Source organism: Bombus flavifrons, chromosome 5 (assembly GCF_040668555.2).
Source record: "Bombus flavifrons isolate JBK064 chromosome 5, iyBomFlav1_principal, whole genome shotgun sequence".
NCBI lineage: Eukaryota > Metazoa > Arthropoda > Insecta > Hymenoptera > Apidae > Bombus > Bombus flavifrons.
In genome coordinates, this window is record NC_138446.1 from 3,835,107 (window position 1) to 3,858,250 (window position 23,144).

General features: G+C 27.1%; 6 protein-coding genes across 10 annotated transcripts; 4 read left to right on the plus strand and 2 right to left on the minus strand.

Moving 5' to 3' along the window:
- Nucleotide 1: 1 nt before the first annotated feature.
- On the plus strand, nt 2-4,051 carry LOC138179780 (4-aminobutyrate aminotransferase, mitochondrial). The gene is made up of 9 exons (XM_069112919.1): nt 2-1,878; nt 1,971-2,086; nt 2,163-2,330; nt 2,400-2,486; nt 2,620-2,815; nt 2,877-3,049; nt 3,343-3,500; nt 3,579-3,847; nt 3,924-4,051. Exons 1-9 carry the CDS (start codon nt 1,827-1,829, stop codon nt 4,049-4,051), a joined length of 1,347 nt encoding a protein of 448 aa, XP_068969020.1. The 5' UTR covers nt 2-1,826.
- A 417-nt stretch (nt 4,052-4,468) lies between these two features.
- On the plus strand, nt 4,469-11,180 carry HPS4 (Hermansky-Pudlak syndrome 4 protein). Of its 3 annotated transcripts, none has more exons than XM_069113606.1 (9): nt 4,469-4,655; nt 5,983-6,217; nt 6,522-6,752; nt 6,857-6,951; nt 7,021-7,090; nt 7,171-7,338; nt 7,401-8,735; nt 8,818-9,044; nt 9,374-11,179. In XM_069113606.1, exons 1-9 carry the CDS (start codon nt 4,648-4,650, stop codon nt 9,546-9,548), a joined length of 2,544 nt encoding a protein of 847 aa, XP_068969707.1. In that variant the 5' UTR covers nt 4,469-4,647; the 3' UTR covers nt 9,549-11,179. The 3 variants fall into 3 exon arrangements, with proteins under 3 accessions (XP_068969707.1, XP_068969705.1, XP_068969708.1); XM_069113604.1 differs by lacking the exon at nt 4,469-4,655 and adding an exon at nt 4,744-4,859 and having other exon boundaries at nt 9,374-11,180; XM_069113607.1 differs by lacking the exon at nt 4,469-4,655 and adding an exon at nt 5,498-5,819 and having other exon boundaries at nt 9,374-11,180.
- Nucleotides 11,181-12,970: 1,790 nt separating this feature from the next.
- On the plus strand, nt 12,971-15,770 carry Hpd (4-hydroxyphenylpyruvate dioxygenase). Its single transcript, XM_069113609.1, has 11 exons — nt 12,971-13,145; nt 13,373-13,399; nt 13,477-13,539; nt 13,779-13,883; nt 13,992-14,117; nt 14,177-14,266; nt 14,345-14,445; nt 14,524-14,601; nt 14,687-14,921; nt 14,997-15,236; nt 15,321-15,770. Exons 1-11 carry the CDS (start codon nt 13,143-13,145, stop codon nt 15,393-15,395), a joined length of 1,143 nt encoding a protein of 380 aa, XP_068969710.1. The 5' UTR covers nt 12,971-13,142; the 3' UTR covers nt 15,396-15,770.
- Ntf-2 (nuclear transport factor-2) lies at nt 15,746-18,871 on the minus strand. Of its 2 annotated transcripts, none has more exons than XM_069113616.1 (5): nt 18,388-18,871; nt 18,240-18,311; nt 17,950-18,048; nt 17,312-17,432; nt 15,746-16,082 (listed from the first exon to the last, which is right to left on the minus strand). In XM_069113616.1, exons 1-4 carry the CDS (start codon nt 18,493-18,495, stop codon nt 17,319-17,321), a joined length of 393 nt encoding a protein of 130 aa, XP_068969717.1. In that variant the 5' UTR covers nt 18,496-18,871; the 3' UTR covers nt 15,746-16,082; nt 17,312-17,318. The 2 variants fall into 2 exon arrangements, with proteins under 2 accessions (XP_068969717.1, XP_068969716.1); XM_069113615.1 differs by lacking the exon at nt 17,312-17,432 and having other exon boundaries at nt 18,388-18,522; nt 18,617-18,858.
- A 114-nt stretch (nt 18,872-18,985) lies between these two features.
- RpL27 (ribosomal protein L27) lies at nt 18,986-20,202 on the plus strand. 2 transcript variants are annotated; one of them, XM_069113612.1, is made up of 4 exons: nt 18,986-19,087; nt 19,555-19,786; nt 19,874-20,010; nt 20,123-20,202. In XM_069113612.1, exons 2-4 carry the CDS (start codon nt 19,568-19,570, stop codon nt 20,169-20,171), a joined length of 405 nt encoding a protein of 134 aa, XP_068969713.1. In that variant the 5' UTR covers nt 18,986-19,087; nt 19,555-19,567; the 3' UTR covers nt 20,172-20,202. The 2 variants fall into 2 exon arrangements, with proteins under 2 accessions (XP_068969713.1, XP_068969714.1); XM_069113613.1 differs by lacking the exon at nt 18,986-19,087 and adding an exon at nt 19,221-19,244.
- A 260-nt stretch (nt 20,203-20,462) lies between these two features.
- Nucleotides 20,463-22,758, minus strand: DCTN2-p50 (dynactin subunit 2). The gene is made up of 9 exons (XM_069113608.1): nt 22,530-22,758; nt 22,257-22,328; nt 22,042-22,175; nt 21,864-21,975; nt 21,616-21,767; nt 21,301-21,547; nt 21,024-21,200; nt 20,808-20,910; nt 20,463-20,730 (listed from the first exon to the last, which is right to left on the minus strand). The coding sequence occupies exons 1-9, from the start codon at nt 22,563-22,565 to the stop codon at nt 20,552-20,554; spliced, it is 1,212 nt and encodes a 403-aa protein (XP_068969709.1). The 5' UTR covers nt 22,566-22,758; the 3' UTR covers nt 20,463-20,551.
- Between the last annotated feature and the right edge of the window lie 386 nt (nt 22,759-23,144).

Sequence of the window (23,144 nt, forward strand, 5' to 3'; positions counted from 1 at the left end):
ACTAAGTGGCAACTCAATATTCTGTGAAGGTCTAAGTAGTATTTCTACAAGGAAATCTGTTCTCTGATATTAAGAACTGTGGTTTCATATATGTACATTAACGTGTATGTTCACGAATTCAAGATGCGTCTTGACGATTGTCAATCATTTGTTTAAGTGAGAAAAAAAAACAGATCGCTCAAAGCAGGTTGTACATTTTTGCCAGGATGATGCTTGTACAGTATTTTTAATTCAATGTTCACAAAACCTGGCACTGATCTGTTTTTTACCTTCGACTTTCGATTATAGTTACAGAATACATACAGTTCGTTATTTTGCCCAGATTTATATACACCATATTAGCTTTATTGTAAACTCGTTCCAAGTGATCGTGTCATATGCGTCTCATTAATTTATTGAGGCTCTTCTTTTATCTTTATTATAATATACTTCAAAAATCATCTTCTCAAAGTGTGTCGGTATATTTATAACTTAGATATACTGGAGTGTTATACATTTTTATTTTAATTCTTTGTCGTATTCTATCTTTAAAAAGTTCCATATCTCTAAGTTTGTTTGATCTATATATCGCAGAGTTAACCAAAAATTTTAAAAAAATTTTATTTTGTAAAGTATGCCTCAATGGATTTACTCTTTGAGATCTAGTGTATCTTTAATATTCTTCCGCTTTGCCTCAGAATATTATTTGACTCATAGAGACTTATAAATAAAAATTAATAAGTATTAATAAGTATTCACATTATATATTAATGCGAGCGGAATATATGCATTTGGAAATATGTAATGCTCCGTACTAGCTTTATTGATCTTCGGAGACAAACGGAAGAATCAGATTGTATCTCAAAAAGTTAATCTCCCAATATCTTCTACGAGATGCACGTGCACCTATAAAATCGTTGAATACTCTTGAAATTTGAATATGTTAAAACAAACTTGATCAGATTACGATCATTCTATCGAGTATTCTTTTCTTACATAAGAGCGATACTTGACGACATACTGGAGTAAAGGATTTTTCTGTAAAAAATTGTAGAAATACTTCAAGACATATATTATATATTAGTCGTGTAAGTTTTTGGCATGCTACTGAAATGTAAAAACTGGGTGAAGAATTTGCAGCCACGTACATTCTGTGCTGCTCTATTTCACTTTGCCCGCTTATTAATCATGTAACGAGGTGTTTATTTCTATTAAGAACAAAAGCAACAAAGTGTGATTACATAACTATATTCATCTAAATCTAATACTACTAGTTTATAATAAATATATTTGTACTAATTTTAATCATAAACTTTGTTGTTTTTATTGCACTATAAATATAAGTTAGAGAAAAGCATAGTATGTTAATTTACATTTTTTAATTTGTATTGCTTAAAAAATAATAAACTACTGTATGACAGTGGCTTCATGAAACTTTAAAAAAGCACATTAATACCGTTTAGTAATTAATTTTTAGTTTTATTTGCAAGAAACAATGATTTTTGTATAAAGAAATAATGTTATAAATAATTTCGAATTATTCTACTAGTATTAACATCATCATTTGTATTACTATTAAGTGTAAACTTAAATACTTCAAAGTTCAAATAATATTACACAGGACCTATATTAATAGCTATTTACATTCTTCTGTTATGATTTGAAACAAAAGTAAAAATGTGTCATTTATGTGAATGCATATATTACACATCTTTTATCATTTTTTAAACATTCTCTCAAGTTTTTATTTAATATGAGTTAAGAATACATGTACATACATATAGTAGAATTTCATAAATTCTCTATATTAGTGACATTATTTAATAAATACGGAAATTTCTTATAAAATGTTGTGCAAAAGTATTGTGTATTCTGTTCAAAAGAGTCCGAAACCTCGTCGTAAGTACAAAACAACTATATTGCTGGTTAATAGAAAAATAAAATTATATTATTAAAATTTTAACATACTACACTTGATAAATAATGTGTAGAACTTCATCATATGCCAAAAGCACCATTACCTGGGGAACCTGCAAAACCATATACGCTTACTGAAATTCCTGGACCAAGGTCAGAAGCACTTCTCAATGAATTTTCTAAAATTCAGGTTTATATTATTATCACGAAATTCAAATTTTATTGAAGATTGACACATTCATATAAACAATTTTAAAATATTGCAGCAAGTAGGCTCCATTCAATATTTTGGGGACTACCAAAGATCTGTTGGAAATTACTTAGCAGATATTGATGGAAATGTTTTCTTAGATATGTTTATGCAATTATCTACCCTTGCTCTTGGATATAATCATAGGTCAATCCTTGGTGCATTATCTTGTGGAGGAAATCAAGTAAATATAATTGAAAATAATTATATCCACTAAAATAAGCTTAAAGGTGTCAACATAATAAATTTTTAGCGAGTAATAGCAAACAGGCCTGCAATAGGATTATTCCCTGGTTTAGAGTGGCCGTGTAAAATACAGGATACATTGCTTCAACCATGTGTTAGATATTTTTACTTATCGAATTTGTAACTACGTTTATTTTATCAATAAGTATAAAAATAACATTGGATAGTAAATAATAATAAATAACAATGAATTTGTTAAATATAATATTATTTCACACATACATTAGGTAGCTCCAAAAGGGTTACCATGCATTTTTACAGCCATGTGTGGTGCTTGTTCAATTGAGCATGCTATACAAATGGCATTTATAAAATATGCAGAAAGACATCGACGTGGCAAAGATTTTACAGAGGAAGAAAAGGAAAGTGCACCTTTTAATAAACCACCTGGTTGTCCTGAATTGTCTATCCTTTCCTTTGAAGGTACCTTAACATAGTGTTGTAATATACCAACACTACAAATTGATGAAATTTATAAAATTAGGAGGATTTCATGGTAGAACATTTGGTGCACTGGCATTAACGCATTATAAGTACATAATGAAAATTGATATACCTTCTCTTCAATGGCCAATTGCACCTTATCCACATTATTTATATCCATTGGATCAGCATGAAAAAGAAAATAAAGAGGAAGATGCTCGGTGCTTGGAACAAGTAGATTTAATAGTACTATGATATAAATTTTAAATTAATTTTGTTGCTAAAGATTGATAAAATCTACATCAAAATATAAAAGGTAGAGGATTTAATAGAACGATATGAAAAGAATATGCCAGTTGCTGGTATCCTAGTTGAAGCAATACAATGTGAAGGAGGAGATAGACACGCTTCCCCAGACTTTTTTCTACAATTACAAGACATGTGTAAAAGAGTAAATATTTAATATGCTCTGTTTAGATTTTTATAAGATATAAATATTGAGAAACATAACACAATAAATTTTTCAGAGATCTATTCCTTTCATATTGGATGAAATACAAACAGGAGGTGGTGCAACAGGAAGAATATGGGCACATGAATATTTTGAATTAAACATTCCTCCTGATATCGTTACATTTAGTTACAAAATGCAAGCTAGTGGATTTTATCATTCTCCCGAATACATGTAACATATTTATTAAACATAATAGTGTTTGAATAGAATATTGTATCATTATAAATATTTTTCATACTATTTATTTAGGCCCAAGCAACCATATAGAGTTTTTAATGCATGGATGGGAGATCCAATCCAAATTTTACTGTTAGAGGCAGTATTACAAACCATTGAAGCAGAAGACTTATTAACTCATGTATGTTATGTCGGCAATTATTTGCTTTGTCAACTAAACACCTTACAACATGAATTTTCGGATATTATAAGTTCCGTACGAGGTAGAGGCTTTATCATTGCCTTTGATACGAGATGTAGGGATATGAAAAAGAAATTAATGCATCTTTTACGTAATAAAGGTAATATAAAAAATTTAATATATTCATTTGACAATTTTTATATTCTGCTTCTGTATAGTAAATTTGCAAATGTTAGGTATACAAGTGGGCGACTGTGGAACAAAATCAATTCGATTAAGACCATGTCTAATATTCGGAGAATATCATGCCGATATCTTTTTAGAAATTCTTCGCGATTGCTTGCAAGAACTTGCAGAGTGCTGATGTATTTGTAAATTATATTTTACTTATTTATTGTATTATACACTTGTTAAATATATACTTTAATACAAAAATATACGTTCTATAACATTATTATATGTATGTATATAACAACTAATTATGAAGTATATTATACGATAGTAATAGTAATAACAGAGCGCACCTGCTGCCATTACATTCAAATCTAAATTCAAATGATATTCAAACATCGCGGCTAGTAGTCACATAGTTACATTACCGATCAAGGACCAAGAATATACATGTTGTCTGTGTACATATAAAGGAGATCGATATCAGTATGGCGGTAAAGGAGCGGCTCCATTCAGCGTGATTGGAAATCAAGATTATTATGGCTCAGATTTTACATTACATAACGGGAAAGTGCATTTCCATCGAAGTGCATTTTTCGCGACGCCTAGTAGCATCTTGAACGACCATAAGGATAGAACAGAAAACAAGACATTAAGTTTGTCATTGTGAGTAAAAAAAAGTAAACGAAGAGGAAAGGATTTTACAAGGACGTTACAATTTACAATTGATAATCGCAACATCGCAACTGAAGTCCTTAGCCCCGGCACGTTGAAGCGTAAACAGTCACCATGGCAAAGTACGAAGATATTGCGTAACACTAGCTTTATCTAATTATAGCAGCGTAAAAAGTGCATCATTAATTCAATGATAATGCTCTGTTTACTATGCCACGCTGCAAACTATATTACTATTGCACTTATTTCATCGGTTTATTTCTTGGCGGCATGTCCCTTTTTAAATCTTTAATTTTTGTCAAACAGAATGCTGACTTCAAGTTGGTGTGAGTTTATGGATTAATAGTCAAAATATTTTCGTACTTAATTTTTTTATTACTTTTAAACTTTTATGTTGCTAAGTTATGAATATGTATTAGTTTACATTATTGGTTCTAAAGTAATATATTTCCTTTATTTCGTGCTTCTTGAAAAATTATGTATATACTTATGTATGTATATGTGTATGTATATGTTGTTATAAGTAATTAGTTTATATGTATCTATAGCTTTTTTGTTTTATTCTTTCCATAAAAGTATGAGTAATTACTATATAAATTATATTTCCACTTGTACTTGTTAGAGTAATTGACATGATGTATAAGGAAACATTTTCTTTTTTTAGAGTAAGGTTTCAGACTTTATTACATTATAATTATGCCTCCTCATATTATTTCATAATAAAATATATCTTATTAATGTTATTAATTTTATATACTTTCAGTTAATGTAGATAATTTACATAGATATAAATAAATTATTTTCAAAATTAAGAATTTTGTCAAAATAAAATTTTCCTCCTTCATTTTGTGTTTTATTCTATCTTCAACAGTTTATCTAAAGCTATTAGATTAATCAGAGTTGAAAATGTTTTCATTGCTAATTAATTAATTCAGCAACTTCATACAACTACTAGCATCATAAAAACTGGAAAAACATGTTGAGTTTTTAAAAAATTACTGAATCATAATGATGCAATGAGTTCTTATACAAAACGTAGTGTTATATATAACAATGCTTTTAAAAGATATGTTCTAAATTGTAATCTTATCTCCTTTATTTTGTTATCGGTTAGTGGTGCAGTTAATCAGCAATTCTCTGTTCACAATTATTTACTTCATAGATTCATTCGTGTATCAGAATCAGAGCAAGTTATAGACATTAATATTATGTCTATAATTTTGTAAAAATGAAAGTTGATAGGTTTTCACAGATACATATAGAACAGTTTTATCAATTACTCCAGGGTAAGCTATTTCATTTATAAAGGAGAAATCACTTTGTTCATGTTCAATATGAATTTACAAATCATACGTAGTATTACATAACTATATACATACTATCAACATATTATATAAGTTAATATAATATATATGTATCAAATTATGTTAATTCTGACTTTTTTTTTAGAGAGATGATGATAGTATTTGTTTATGACACTGTAAGGTGTTGTAAAGAAGATGATGATCCTGCAGAGGCAGTTATGTATTTTCATCCTGCATGGGTATCTCTTACGCAAAGATTAGCTCTAGCAGGGCAATTAATGGCTGTTAATCAATTTCTTTCAACTTCGTTTTCTAATCCAAAATCAATCACATTACAAGGAGGAAAATTTGTATTAAAGAAATTTGGACAATACATACTTGTAAGTGTATCGTTGTTATATTTTTTCTTTATATAGGTATAATTAATAATAATTTATTTACTTATAAAAATAATTGAAAATATAAGAGAATTTGACTACATGACTTCAGAATTAATATAATGCAAAATATGAAAATCATTGTATGTATGGCATAATTTGATAGTAGTAGTTATCTATTAAAGCAGTTACAATTATCAGTGTAGTCTCAATGAATGAAACGTAATATTTTTCTCATTGCTTAATGTGTCATACTTAGTATGAATTAATATTTGCCACATAAATTTCATTGTTTACTACTTTACAGGCAGTTGGAACTGATAGGAATATTCATGACTGGATTCTAGAAAGGCGTGCAAATACATTAGAATCATTGCTAAAATTTTTTCATTATGATTTGAATAAGATACTGGAATCATTTAATAATGACAGAAATAAGTTCACAGAGAAGCTTTATCAAATGTTTGAAACATATTTGCCAATACTTCAATATAGTGCCAATCTTTTCTCCAATATTCCTATCATTAAACTTCCAAAGGTAATTGATATATGATATCAATTTTTCTATTTTATACAGCTCCTTTTTAATATATTTAATTATTTATTGTGGATATAATATAAATTAATATTATGTTGTTTTAGAGTGCTAGCAACATATTTTTAGAAGCAATTCAAGTTTTACAATATTATCAAGAAATCAGTGGTATCATAGGTGGTGCACTCTTCTATAATAATAAGTAAGTTTCTAGAGCAGTGACAAATAAATTGTTCTTTTAATTTAAAAACTAAAAGTATTAATATTTCAGGGTAGTTGCAACTCAGTTAAGTGCTGAGTTGACCAAACAAATTGTTATAACTGATCCATATAGAATAAAGGTATATTCAATTAAAATATATTAATAGTATGTAATATTTACATAATATACAATATTGTTTCTTTTAATACAATTTTTTAGGCTCCTGCAGAGAGAATATCAACAGAATTTCATCTACCTGTTGGAGTACAGTTATTGCGAGTATATATAGAGCAAAAACAGTTTACGAAACTTGTACAAGAAGCAAATAATGAACGATATTATAGTTCTTATTTAGATTCTGTGACAAAAAAGATATTTCAAAGAAAGGTTAGTAGTTTTTGACAATGAATTATAACAATTATTTAATGATGAAACTATTATATTCTTAGAACATGTCCAAGAACAGTAAGGAACTCCCTTTGTCCGGAATGAAACGTGATACTTCTCGCATTTTTACTGTACCTGAAGAAGGAGAATTAGATTCATTACAGTACAACGATAATAGTCACTATATACCCTCCGTACCACTTACAGCTTACAGTTCTCCAGTGAAACGTAAACAGGAAAGTAAAACAGACCGTCCTAAGTGTGTAAATCCTTTAACTCCTAGCGTTTGCTCTACACCATTAAAAGATATTAATAGAGTATTACATGGTAATGCTATGTTAATATGTAACACAAACGAAGATACAAATAATGAAGCAGAAGAAGAAAAGAAAGAAATAAAAACAAATGTAGATGATATTCCAGATGTTGTTAAGGAAGCACTTAGATATAAACGTTTAAATAAATTAAGAAACGTTACGCCAAAAGAAAAACTAGTTAAACGAAAAGAATTTAATAAGAGAAGCTTAAGTATGCATGATTTAGGATCGTCCAATTTGTACTCCAATCGAATATCAGTAAGAACATATGGATTAGGGTTGCCACAATTAAAACAAAATATATCTCCCGAAACTTCTCCTCAAAAGCAATCTTTACATAAAAGGCAGTTTCATACAATTACTGACCCATATTATCCTATATTTCGATGTGATGGATTACCAGTATCTCAGTCTTTATATAATCAATATATATCTTCGCATTACGAAGAACTTAAGGATGATCGAAATAATACAATTAATCGTAACGACTTTTTAACAAGTTTAGCTAACGATTGTAACATGAAAAATGTAACAAATAACTGTGATACCATGATCAGTGATAATTTAGAAAAGTCAAGTAATTCTCGTGACATAAAAATAGATAGTAAAGTGAAACAAGAAACTTATCGCAGATCAATGAGTCTTCCTTTGAAACCACTCAATATCACTGATAATGATGATAGACGAAAATCAGCATCGGAATGCGGTAACGTGTATGAATTTCTTCAAAAGAAAAAGTTGGATGGTTTACAGTTAACGCCTCTTATGTCTAAGCTCAGTTTACTTGCTGATGAGAGAACTAGCGGTTTTTGTAGTAGAGAAACAACTCCTAGCGAATTTCGTGATTTATCGGGCTTTTCAACAGCAACAAATCAAATAATTAAGCAAAAACTGGAAGCAGTTAATAAGGAAACTGGCAGTGACGGTGAAGATGAATTGGAAGAAGATTGGGTAACTACTTCCAAAGATGAAGTTTCTTTTGAGAAAACAGAACTATTTCTCTGTGGACATCACAATATGGTGCTAGTACTATTAATGGAAAATGGAACTGCTAATAATCCTGATCTTATACACTCTCTCGTAAGTATATTTTATTGTCTAATATCTAATATATTGAAATTTAATTTTTTGATAATATATATTATAGTAATACATGTTATAGTGGCAAACTTGCGTGAATACGTTAGGAAAACTTGAAACTAGACTACAACAATGTTTAGAGCCTCTACCTTCAAATGAAAATAAGGAATTATATAGTATATTAAGTATTGATCCTCAATGGGACACAATAAATCGTTCTGGACTCTGGGGTGTTACTGAATTGGATATTGTTTCTTGCCTTCATGATAGGTTCACATATGCCAGCAATCTCACAGATATTATTGTCAGGTAATTATTTAAGCATTAGGTAATTTGATTCATTTAGTGCAATTTTGCATATGTCTGCTTGCTTCAGTAGACCTATTTATATCTTTTTGCTCGGTTAAAATAATACTACTACCAAAAATTTTCAAGAAAATGAATTGTATTACACATTTAGAGTATGTTTTGTTTTATATATTACAAAGCACTAAACATATATTAATATATATATTATAACATTATATAATAGTAATATATAAGTACTAACTTATATATTTATACATTATAAAGCACTAAACATGGTAATTTTTCATGAAATATAGTAAAAAAACGAGTATATTTTATTAATTAACTAGAACGGAGGATACCGTTGTTTATGGTAACCAGTGTGGAAACGTAGAGGTATTTTATCAACAAGCAGTGGCTCCAAATACCTCTGGAGGACTTCCAACTCCTGCAGATTTAATGGGAATTGTATCTCTTAAAGCAAAACGTAGACTGGAAAGAGATCATGGGATTGTATTGCTGTAAATAATAATTATCTACAAATGCTTCCATCACAATCTCGTTTAGGATTGAATTGTTTTATTTAATATTTTGTTCTTTTTTTTATATTTCCTGGCATGCCAAATTAATAATAATATATAACATTCTGTACATATTTTATCTCCAAATAGTAGTACATACATTTTCCTGATGTTTTTAATAATATTAACTAGAAGCATTCTCTTTACCTTGTTATATGGTAATACAAGGGCATTAAAAATGGGAATGCAATTCTTTATTTAGTAGTTAGTATGTAACAGTAGTTGAACTCTTATTACCATAGCAACGATTTTCAAATAACCATATATAAACATCACGTATATATGTTAATGCGTGTATGTATACTTTTAGTATTATATTTATTTAAAACGTCCATATTTTGAGTAAGAAACAATGAGTTCAAATTTTCATATCTCTTTCCAAATAAAAGGATAATTAAACATTCCATTAATTTAATCGACCAAGAACATTTTTACGATAAAAAAATACTACATATTCATAGAAAAAAATATTACCAAATTTTCTACATATATTTTTGTAATAAAGATCATACTATTGAGTCTAATAATTTAAGAATTGGCGGTAATCAAGGAATTTTTATATCACTCACATGTACCGACCATACATAACAAAACCGGTATTGAAACGTTACTATTTTCGCGATCATAAATGATGTATTTTAATATGAAATATTAAATGTTTTATTAAAAGAAATTCTTCGATAACAAATTCACACTGAACAATTGATTTTTTCATAATAGTATACAAAGTAACGTGAACTTCAGATATTGTATATCTTTATTACATTTTTTTATCTTATTAAATATGAATGATATTACGCAATAAAATTTGCAATTACATTTAAAAGTTTTGTATCATAAACATAAATGTAGTAGAAATATATATTATACCTAAATAATAATTTTTATCATGTATGGTTTCAAAAATTAGATAAATAATGAATAAATATTCATAACAGGTAGATAAAAATTCTTTTAAAATGTTTAAAATTGTAATACAGTTTAATAGCATGATGCAACAGTTTTTTCCAAGCTTTTAATATCCTAAATAAAACAAAATCATTCTAGTATTGTAATGCTATGTCCAAATTAAGTGATATTAAGTATTAATTTATTTGTCTATTTACAATCGTGTTATTATGAGTAAAGATTTTTATTGCGTTTAAGCATAAGGCAATTAATTTTTGTTTACTGCTTGACCTCTTAACAATTCCGTTTTGTATAAATGAATTTATATTGTATGTATTATAAATATATAATTAGTTCTTTGTATATAAATATATGTAAGAAGGGTCTGATATGTAATCTGTTTACATGATTTATAAATAATAATGTAATTTTTAGATTTATTAGTATAAGTAGATTAAACTAATAATATTATTAAAAAAATAATGTATAACATAAGAGGTCAATATGTTAACAAAAAAGAATGTTATAAATAATATTAATGTAATTCCTGAAAATCATAAAATGCGTTATAAAAACTTAATAATAACTAAACATCAACGCAATCACATTATATATATTTTTTAATGGTATTTGTTAAATTTTAATTTTAATCTGAAAAGTAAATTCTTCCCGAAAAAATAATTTTTTTATTAATACGTTTAGTAGTTTATGTATTCTTCTGTTATAACTATAGTTGTAATTTCTAAGATGAATATAAATTTTATCTTAAGTATCTTTGTATATGAAGATACAACCTAAAATGAATTATGATTCTTCTAAACGTTTTAGATATTTTGACGTATTAAACGATTTCTAATTATTACGTAAAGTCCATATTTTATATTGTTTATAATAATATGCAGTATTTAAATTTTATTACATATGTTGATATGTTACATATTGTAATTATAATAATCTTCTAAATATAATTATAATATCTTTAAATATATAATAATCTAATCTAGTCAGTTATTGTGTATTGCGGGGAGCTATGAATATTTCAAATTATTCCTTACTAACAGTATGTATACTTTAAATTGATTTTAAGTTATGAAACACTTTGTCCCTCTTATTTAAATCCAATTCAAACTAGTCATATCAAAGTATAATCGCAGATATTAATTCACAAATAATATAAGACATACATGCAGTAGAACATGAACAACAAAACACTGTAATGTCATCCATGGAATATACTTTAATTGAATAAAAATTATAATTGAAATATGCAATACTTGAACTTAATCATTTTTTAAATTTTTATTCCGATATAAAATAAAATTATTATAGATATTATACTTCAAATAATATATGTTTCATTTTTCATTCCTAAATATTTTCAAGGAAAAAAGTAGTTTTTTTTATAATTGATATAACAAAAGAAAAAGAAGAAGAACATTTTAAAGAAATAGAGGTCACCTTTTTTTCAATATTTATATACAGATATCTAACATGTGTCTTGAAATCGTTCTGCTGCCTTTTGTAGACCTCAATATAGTAGAGAAAAACGAGTCGAGGTGATCCTCCTAGCTCTGTCGGTTCATTAATATGTTTGTATCACGCGCTACGCACGTTTCTGATAATTATTTACATTAAACAGGTAATTTATATTAAACAGGACGCGCCTCTAAAACCAGAATCTAAGTGTTGACGCACGATCACGTTTCGTCATATAGAACGGCGAGCCTTCGCAAATGGAAAGTTTTATACGAATGAAATACTTTGAATTCTTCCTGTTTGTGGTGAAATAGTTTTCAGAAAAATAGTTATTTTTATACAACGATATATATATAATATTAACAAATATATTATACTATATATATACTATTGCTTTACTTTAGTAAGTAAACTAATGTTTACTCTTTTTAATCATTCAAAAATGTACGGCAAAGTTGACTTTGGTTTGTAAACATAATTAAAAAAATGATTAATTTGTTTAACTTGTTTAAATACTAAAAAGATGTATAATATTTTTTCAATAAACATAATTGTATTTTATTTTCGCGTTTGCTATACAAATACAAAATAGGCGTGAAAAACAAGAATATTTACTGGAACAATATTTACAAATACATTTTTGTTATTAATTGCAATTAATAAAGTGTACAAGAAATTTTTAAATGTTAGAATACTTTACAATTTTATATTTTCAAACATATTGTAATAAAAATTTTGAAAATTAGCATTTCAATATATCTTAAATGTTTTAAAAGATATCACGGAGGATATTAATGTGGATTTTAAATAAATAAACTAATCGATATAATTGAAAATCGACAATAAACAAAATTTCTTCAGTACATAAGTTAATAAATATTATTTAAAAAAAATGACCTTAAAGATGATAGTTCCACAGATAAACCGATGAATAAAATATCAGGTGATCGTAAATAATCCTGAAAAACCTGCTATTAGTATTATACGTTAGATTTACGACTCACAGTTTTTAAAAGAATGCGACACAAACAAGCCTCTCTGATCAACCAATCAGCGATCAGGATATAGCATTACTGATTTTCACGCGCTTATATTTAAGCAAGATGTTTCCGATTACAAACCACGAAAAAGAAATCATTAACTAGCTCGTTCTAACTTTCCGCAAGTATTCAAAATGGTATGAAATTTATAATCTGTTTTTAACTAAGTTCTACTATAAAAAAATTTATTATTACAGTACCGTAGTAGTGTTAATACTATTTAATTAAGGACATTTTAATTTGTATAAATGTTAGTTTTCAGTCCGAATATAATCGTTTGTAATTTAAATAAAATAAAACTTTTAATGTTCTCTGATTTTCAGATGAATCGATAATATAAAATTTTTAATTTCATTTTTTTCAGACTACATATACAGATAAAGGTCCCAAGGTAATTATAGTAACACAAATACTTTAATTGAAAATATAATTATACCATATATTTAACATGTAATTCTTCGTTTTTAGCCTTTAGGAGGAAAATTCTTGTGCTTCGATCACCTTAAATTCTGGGTTGGAAATGCAAAACAGGTAATTAGAACAAAATAGTACATATCTACTAAAAAAACCAGATAGTTTCATTAAATAATAAATGAAATCATGAATTTCATGACATGAGCAAATATTCAGGATTCATATTTGTTAATACTTTAAAACATTTTCTCGTTTTCCGATATTTGTGATTTCTTTTATATTTTCACACGGAAACAAAATTGAAATAAGCCACCCACCTATTATGAACTTGTATTTAAACACATTTGTTACTTTAGGCAGCCAGTTATTACTGCACTAGATTGGGTTTTGAACCTTTGGCTTATCGTGGTTTAGAGACTTGTTCCAGGCGCGTGGCATCACACGTCGTTAAACAAAATCAGGTAAATGCTAAACAAATGTTTATTGTTCATATTTTTATAAAGTAACATCTTTTACCTGTCTAATATCTTATATTAGTAAAAAAATAAAAATACTGTTTTTATTTATAGATTATTTTTGTATTTGAATCAGCTTATGAACCTGATGATGAAGAAATGGCAAACCATCTTTCCCGACACGGAGATGGTGTTCGTGATATTGCTTTTAATGTTGAGGACATAGACATCATTGTAAAAGTATGTTAATATTATAACTTCCTGCGAATATATGAATGAAAGGATTATTATTTTTTTAGATCGCAAGAGAAAGAGGTGCCATAATAGTAAAAGACATATGGGAAGAAAATGATGAATATGGTATTGTAAAATTTGCTACCATAAGTACCGTAAGTACATACAAAGAAAGAAAATAATGAACTAACAACAGTATTTCAATAAAACATAATTATTCTCTTATTTACTAGTACGGAGATACATATCATACGCTAATAGACAGATCCAAGTATAACGGATTCTTTTTGCCAGGGTTTCAAAAGCTATCAGAAGACCCATTTTTAAAGACTTTGTATGTAACTTAAATTCAAACAAATTATTCTTAAAATAATATTATTAAGTTTCTAATAATTTTGTTTTTGTTACTTAGACCAAAAGTAGAATTGAATTTTGTTGACCATATTGTTGGCAATCAATCTGACAAACAAATGGAACCTGTTGCAAAATGGTATACAAACTGATAAAAAATTTAAGAAATTAGAGAAGTCTGTACACGCGATTGTGTTTTCTATATAAAATTTGTTTTATTGTAGGTATGAGCGATGTTTGCAATTTCATCGATTCTGGTCAGTAGACGATTCTCAATTACACACAGAATATTCAGCTCTGCGTTCCATTGTCATGACGAATTGGGAAGAAACAGTGAAAATGCCTATTAATGAACCTGCACCTGGCAAAAAGCGTTCTCAAATCCAAGAATATGTTGAGTATTATGGGGGAGCAGGAGTGCAACATATTGCTCTTAATACAAACAACATAATTACAGCTGTAAATTACACATTTGACATAGCTTTTCGAAATTTAAATAAAATTTAAAAAATAAGAATTTATGTTATTTCACAGATACAAAATCTGCAAACTAGAGGGGTAGAGTTCCTAGATGTTCCAGACACTTACTATGATATGTTAAGAAACCGTCTAAAAACCAGTGGTGTACAAATTTTAGAAGATGTCAATATACTTCAAAAATTAAAAATTTTAATCGATTATGATGAAAATGGATATCTTTTACAAATATTTACTAAAAATATGCAAGATCGTCCAACTCTCTTTATAGAAATCATTCAAAGGCATAATCACAATGTGGGTATTATAATGATCATTAAACCTACCATAAATCTTTTAAAACTGAAACTAATAAAATTATAAAAATTACTTCTGTTATAGGGATTTGGAGCTGGAAACTTTCAAGCACTATTTCAAGCTATTGAAATGGAGCAAGCTAAACGTGGCAATTTGTAAAATTCATATTTTTAATACTTATGTCAACTAAGATAAAATACAATTATATATAGCAGCTTGTTTTTTAAAAATCATGTTTTTCATCTTCATTACATTAAAATTTTTTTATACTGCAAGTTGTAAAATAGAAACTACTATCATGTTATTAATTCCAGATATTGTATTTAATGGTCAATATTTGTTTTACAAAAATACATGTAGTATGAGGAAATAAAATATGTAACAATACAATTTAAAAAGTAATAATCAATCATTAAAATTGAATATTATATGCTGCTATATTATATTGTGATATTATGTCATTAACATGTAAGCAATAGGTGTATTTAGAAAAAGAGGAAAACAAGAAAATTATTAAACTGTATTTATTTTTAATGCTCTTTTCTTTCTTTTGTGGCCAAGATATAAGCAAATATTTTTCATATAAAAACTGCAGTATCTAGAAAGAATGGAATAATATGTGATGACAAAGGATATTAAGAAGAAAGTAGCTCACTTATTTTAATCTCTGGGGAGTCCATGGCTCAGATACCTGTCTGCTATTAACTGTAATAAACTTGCAGACATTTCTCTTCATACACTATCATGAATGCCAAGACGAAAGATGTCATGCTGGCAAAAAAATGAATTCCCCAGTGGCTTCAACACAAAAATCTGTGAGAAGGCATGTGGTGGATCTTCATCTGCCTGTAACAAATTATAGATATATAATTATACACTTAAGCTATGTATATCATTACCACATGTATAAATCTAATAAAAGAATATATAAAATACATAATTTTCCTTTCTTGCTAATATATTTTACATAATTGTAATAGACCTTACTATATAAAAATTGTATTGTGTAAAAATATATTGGTATGTAATTGAATTACTATCAATAAAGGTAAATTATTATTAAACATAGCTAATAATTCTATTAATTGCATCCCATGCAAAAACTATGTAAATGTTTTAGAAATGTAATAAAAATAAAGAAGTATACAGTACAATGACAAACTCATCATACAATCAAATTCTATGCGAAAAAGGTTATATTACTTTTGACTTATGATTAAGCTAAAAATAACATCTTCAACTATATTATTATAACATTTTGCTTAATATACAGATTAAATACTATAGAATTTTTTCTATTTAAAAATATGTGATAATTATTACAACATTAAAAAATAATGATATATTATTGTAAGCTATACAAAAATTAAATTTAATTGAATTATTTTTATTTTCATATATTCATATATCATTTCATATAATATTTAAACTACTGTTATATTGATACACAAGACAAATTAATAATAATAATAATTATTGTTATAAACTTATATTATTAGTAGTATAAGCTATTATTAAACATGTCATTAGACTTTAATCAAAAGAGAAAAAATATATTTTATTCCGGTCAGTTCAGCAATTTAAATTTTTTTTATCATCACCCTTATTACATATACATATAATACATTGTACGCATTTTTACAAATGTATTATTCCAAAAATATTGAAATATGCGGATGGTGCAATAAATTATTTATACTTATTACATAGTTTAAAATATAATTAATTAAATAGTACATGCAGATAGTGAATTAATAAAATTATAAAACTTTGATAAATTTAAATAATTATAATAACAAACATTAAAATGTAGAAAAATGTTTTCACTATTATAGAGTTATTTTAAGTTCTCAAATTTACCAAATTGTTAAATATTAATATTAGTTAAATGTAAAAATTATTTTTCTCAAATTATTGATTACAGCAAATAGCAAAGCAATATTGCAAATAACACATAATTGAATTAAAATTAATAATAAGAAAGCATACTGACATACATGAAGCAGCTTTAGACATCAAAAATTAGTATCAGGCTTGCCTGTACCATGGTACGAAGATCAATGGAATAGCAATACCTGACGCCTAAACCGTGTTGTGCAGAGCAAGTCTGAAGATGTCATGCTGCACGTAAAAGCTGGTGCCAATTGGTTTCAGGACAAATGTCTGGATGTATGCATGGGGCTGATCCTCATCAGTCTGCCCAATCATCAACAATCACTGACTGAATTTTCTTATTTCATCTTCTTTGCGGAGGTATATAGAGAGATTGTTGCTGGACATTAGTCATAGCTCAATCTCTATCTTCATATGGCAGCACAAAAAATGTAAGGCAGTACAGTACACATTTGTGTAGCATGTCCAGCCAATAAAATACAATATATGGACGAATAAAAATATAAATGCGTCAATGAATTTAAAAAAAATATCGGGCCAAATATATCTCTTTGTTTAGAAACTGCATTAAATTGTGTATGATAGAAGAAGTTAAATTACTGAACTAATTGGAATAAGATCTCTGCACATATTAAATAAAATTCTTTCATTTATGTATAATCTCTGCTATTAGCATATATATAGCATATATTTATATATATAGTATATATATATACACTATATATATAAATATGAATAATTTTGTATATTTTTACATGCAAATTCCCTATCTGCTTATTCATATTATACTCATATAATAATGAAAAGTTATTTTCTTTACCTGCAACCTTCCTAAAACATTAATAAGCACTCCACCATCAAACATAGGTTGTGAATCAATGGCAGTTATTATCCGATTTATTTTTTGAAATGTTAAACTCTGAAAATTAAAGATTACTAATCAACATAAAAAAAATTAATTTATTTTTCTTTAATTTCATAATCTTTTTATGAACTATATGATTTTCTAGTCTATATAAAATATACTTATATTAAAAAATGATAGGTATAGTATAATGAAATATATAATAAAATATGATATATATAGCCCATTTCTTAAAAGAAACTCACAGTTAATTTTTCCATGATTTTAATAGCACCTTGTATTTGCAAACCCTCGAATGTCATGAAAGATGACTCGGTCTGTAAACGTCGAATAAGTATATAGAGAAAAAATTGTCACAATAAATAAATGTGATTAGAAACAATTAAAGCTTACATTATACATATTTATTAAATTTGGTCTTTGTGCGGGGTCGTCAAACATCGCATAATACTGTTGTACGAAACCCTTTCCAATAACTTCATATTGAGCGTTCAATGCCATCACGCTAACTTATTGTGTTCACACTCACTATACGATATCAACAATATCAGTCTTTTTAAATGATTCAATCCTTCGACAAATCGTATTTAAAAAAAGTTCTACGACAAGGGTAAAATAGTACCTATTAACATCCCTCGTGCAAGATACAAGCGAGCAGGAAGCTACTTATGCCGACCAATCATTTCGATGTATCGAGAAAATCATCGGGATTATTCTCGAACTCTCGAAAAGTTTAGATATTCGGCAACGATTGTACTCGTTTTTGTAGAAACAATGTTGCTTCTGATTCGTGGTTCAGATTGAAAATATACGAAATCAATCCGTTGCTTTTCTGAAAATTATATGATATATATTGCAAGAAATAAATAATGATCTTTAAATGATGTGGTGGATAAAACCGGTCCGAACAAAAATTTTCTGCCAAGAAATAATTTTGTTAAACGTCATTCAAACCACGACATAGGATTGGTTATTATTAAACATCGCCGGATGTCTAATGATACGACATCTGTAGGTTGAATTTTAAATATCGAACGGGTAACCAATTGAGAATTAGGTTGACTTCCTTTTTTCCGGTACGATAAGCCGCGAGGTGTGTGATGTTTGTCATTGCAGAAACTAATCCAAAAACATCGGAAAATAGAAAAATAATTTGTTTATAGATATAATATTCTTTTTAGTAACGTTTATTCCGGTATTTTTGGGATAGTGATCATTTATTTGATTGTAGAATTTTAATAAGTTCTTGAGTATGTTAACAAACATTTTTAAGTTTGTTTTCGTTAAACTAAGATTAAAATTAGATTAATCATTTAAATTTTGTGTTTTAAAAAACATTTTATGTATAAATTTATTTGTTAATTTTTTAAGTACTGGTGATATAAAAGAGGTTATGTGATATCTGTTTACAACTGCCAATGTAGTCTAGGCGTTAAAAAAATCTTGTTAAAAAAATTAATAATTAACGTAAAATAAATTATTATATACGAGTTTTGTAACAAAATATTCGTTTCTCAATTTTGATACTACTAAACTAATTTTCTTAACTTTTCTCTATAGATATATCTTCAAGATGGTGAAGATTATGAAGTCAGGAAAAGTTGTATTGGTCCTTAGTGGCCGATACGCAGGAAGGAAAGCTATCATCATGCGTAATTATGATGATGGTACTACAGAAAAACAGTATGGACATGCTATGGTAGCAGGTATTGACCGATATCCACGAAAAGTACACAAAAGAATGGGCAAAGCAAAGATTCATAAACGTTCCAAAATTAAGCCATTTGTGAAAGTAAGTTTGTCACTAGTTGTTTGTGTAATTTTCCTTGTTTTATTATATATATATAATTTTATTTCAAAATATATGTATTAATGATAGGTACTTAATTATAACCATTTGATGCCAACAAGATACACTGTAGACTTACATTGGGATAAAGTAACACCCAAAGACCTTAAAGACCCAATGAAGCGCAAGAAAATTCGATTTCAAACACGTGTTAAATTTGAAGAAAAGTATGTATATCTATATCTATTATTCCTTAATATTATATTTTGCAACTGTTTTGAGATTACGTTTAAGATTATTTACTATAGATAGACAAGTGATATTAATATCTATTTTTAGGTACAAATCTGGTAAAAACAAATGGTTCTTCCAAAAGTTACGATTCTAATTAAATTTAAATAAATATAAATCTACAAATATTTTAAGTGTAATATTTACCACCTCTTTTCCTGTTCCAGAATAAAAAAAGCAATTTTTTGTACATATACTTGAAAAGCATGATTCTAGTTTATTTTTAACTTGTAATGTTTATACATTATTGAATTTTTTGCTACAATAATATAGTTAACTTGCATTATTTAATTAAAAATAATTAAATTTATATTATTAAAAATATTTTAATAACAATGTATGACAAGGTGTACTAAATCATGAATAAATTAAAAATATATTTAGAAAATATTAGTAAATAATATATAATTTAATAAATATCTATTAAACAAGTTGAGATATAATCTATAATGAAAATTTCAATGATGCTCTTATGAATTACACGTTCAGTTTTTTAATACGTTCATCTAATGATTCTATGTTACTCTTTATAATTTCTAAGTTTGATGCAAAGCTCTCTTGTACTCCTTTTAAAAGAGACTTGTTACTTTCCAAGTCAGAAGTTATTTGTGATTGTAATTCTTCTAAACGTGTTAAAGATTTGTTGAATGTAGCAGCTAAAAAAAATATTGAAAAAATATATTTTTTGGAAAAAGAAATTTATAAAGTTTTATAAATATATTTAAATACACACCTTGTTGGTGAATAGTATTTAAAGCCAACATTCGATTTACGGTTTGTGGTAAAATTTGTGAGATAGTTTCCGTTTGTTTCATAATATCATACATTTCCGAAATCTAAAAACAAAATTTGATTTAGATAAAATAGTTATTCACTTATTTCCAGTTTCTAATGTCGACCTCTCGTAAGTAAATTCATGTTATTTAAATATTTCTAAAAAAAAGAATACTTTTTGTTCTTGTTCTGAATCTAATGTTAATGCAGTCTTTTTTTGTGCAACATTATCCATTCTATGAATTAGTGCAGCTAATCGGCTTTCAATTATATCTAATTGGTAAGTATCTAATAATGCAGCTTTTGCTCCTAATTCTTGAAGAGCTTCCATTACTCCTTGACCTTTGAGATTCTATAAAAAAAATGTATTACTTACTTATTATTAGAAACACACTAAAAATATGACTAACAATAAGTATTATAATTATGTAAGAATTCATTGTGCTACATACCTGTGAAAATTTGGAAAGTTTATCACTGGTTGTCCCAATTACACTTTCTAAATTGCAAAGCCTTTGTTCAAGTAATGCAATTCTTGCTGCTTCCTGCATTCTTGCTTTTTCTGGAAGATACATCATCTGATACTTAAGTACACCAGGTTCAGTTGCTTTATCATCTTTTGCATTCTGTGACTTTGAATCAGTTTCAGAAGTAAGAATACTAGTCTGCTTGAATGCTTCTATTTGTGATATCAGTTGTCTAAAATATTCATCAACAAAAGAAACATTTTCATTCTAAACACCTTATTATAATATAAATAAACTTACTTCATTCTTGTGCCTTGTGGATCTGATAGAGTTGCAACAAGATCAGCCCCAAGACATTCTTCTAATTTTAAGGAATCTAATTGTTTTCCTAAGAGTTGTACTTGAGAAATTATATCAGCAACAGATTTCACCTTTTCCTCTTTTGATTTTTCCTATATAAGAAACAATAAAATATTCATTCACTTTTAAGGTTTGAACAATATGGTACATCGTAAAATTTCAAATATGTATAATAGAACAATTAATACCTTCAAGTCATTCACTTCTTCATATAATTCTTTTATTTCACATTGCAAGCGCTGGTACTTTTGAATAGGGGTTTCTTTTTCTCCTTCTCCAGGTAATTCCCAATCTCCAAATCTAAAATTTGTTATATGTCTTCAACGTATATCTTACATCTTATATTTTCTTATTCAAAATATTTACTTATAGCCAGTTCTTGGTTTGAGTGATATTCGATCGGAGAAGTCAACTTCTTTGCTGAGGAAACGTTTGTTTTTAAATTTAATAAATGCTTCAGTGGCACTAGTATGTAATTTTTCTATAGAATCTGTCTCATCCTAAAAAAAGGAAATATTCATACTGCTAAATACAGCATACTACATAATACATTATATTATAATCAATTTTCAATACTATACCTCGGGGTAAAGTTGAAATTGTTCTGATTCTGGTAAATCAGTAGTCTCATAAACGTCCACTTGATCATATGCCTGTAGATACAATGAAAACATTGAAATATTAAATGTCCATTTATGTAAATTATAAGACATAGACGAGATTATACAAAATTATACCATTTCAGATTATATCTCCTTATCTCAATTTCAGATTATATTCTCATTTCAAAATGAATTATATTTAATAACAAAATCACATTGACATAATTTTATCATAAAATATGAAGTACTTACAATCCCAGGTAAATCGGCATATTTAGGATCAGCCATTTTTCGTAATTAATTTTAAAAATGCTGTAAATTTTATTCAGCCAAATTATTTTCAAAAATACAAGAAATTTTTTCGTTTAGTAGTGATTAATAAAATTAGTAAAATATTGGTGTAAAGCATTAAGATTTTAACCGAATATATTACGAAGTGTCACTGAGCATTTGGTTGTATCTGGTTGTGTATAGCATATGTTTCACGTTCGTACGACTATCACGATATCTTCCAGCAAGTATCAGTACTACATTAAAAAATGGTAAACTTAGAAAAGTGATACATATTTTTGAAAATAAAATATATTTTATTTTAATAATAACAAAATTATAATCTTGTAAACGTAAATGTAATTATTTTATATGATTAAAATAACTTTTGAATTGTTCAAAGATATAAGGTATACAAAAAATACACATTTTAATTTGATATCTAATCAGTTTTGTGTAAGTTATAATTGTTTTGTAATTTACAATAAAACAATTAAAGTTTATGTATAACGCATATGTATTGTCTTTCAAAAATGTAAAATTTTTGGATAATATTTTAGGTATCTTATAAAATTTCATCTTTTATATGTGTTTTGA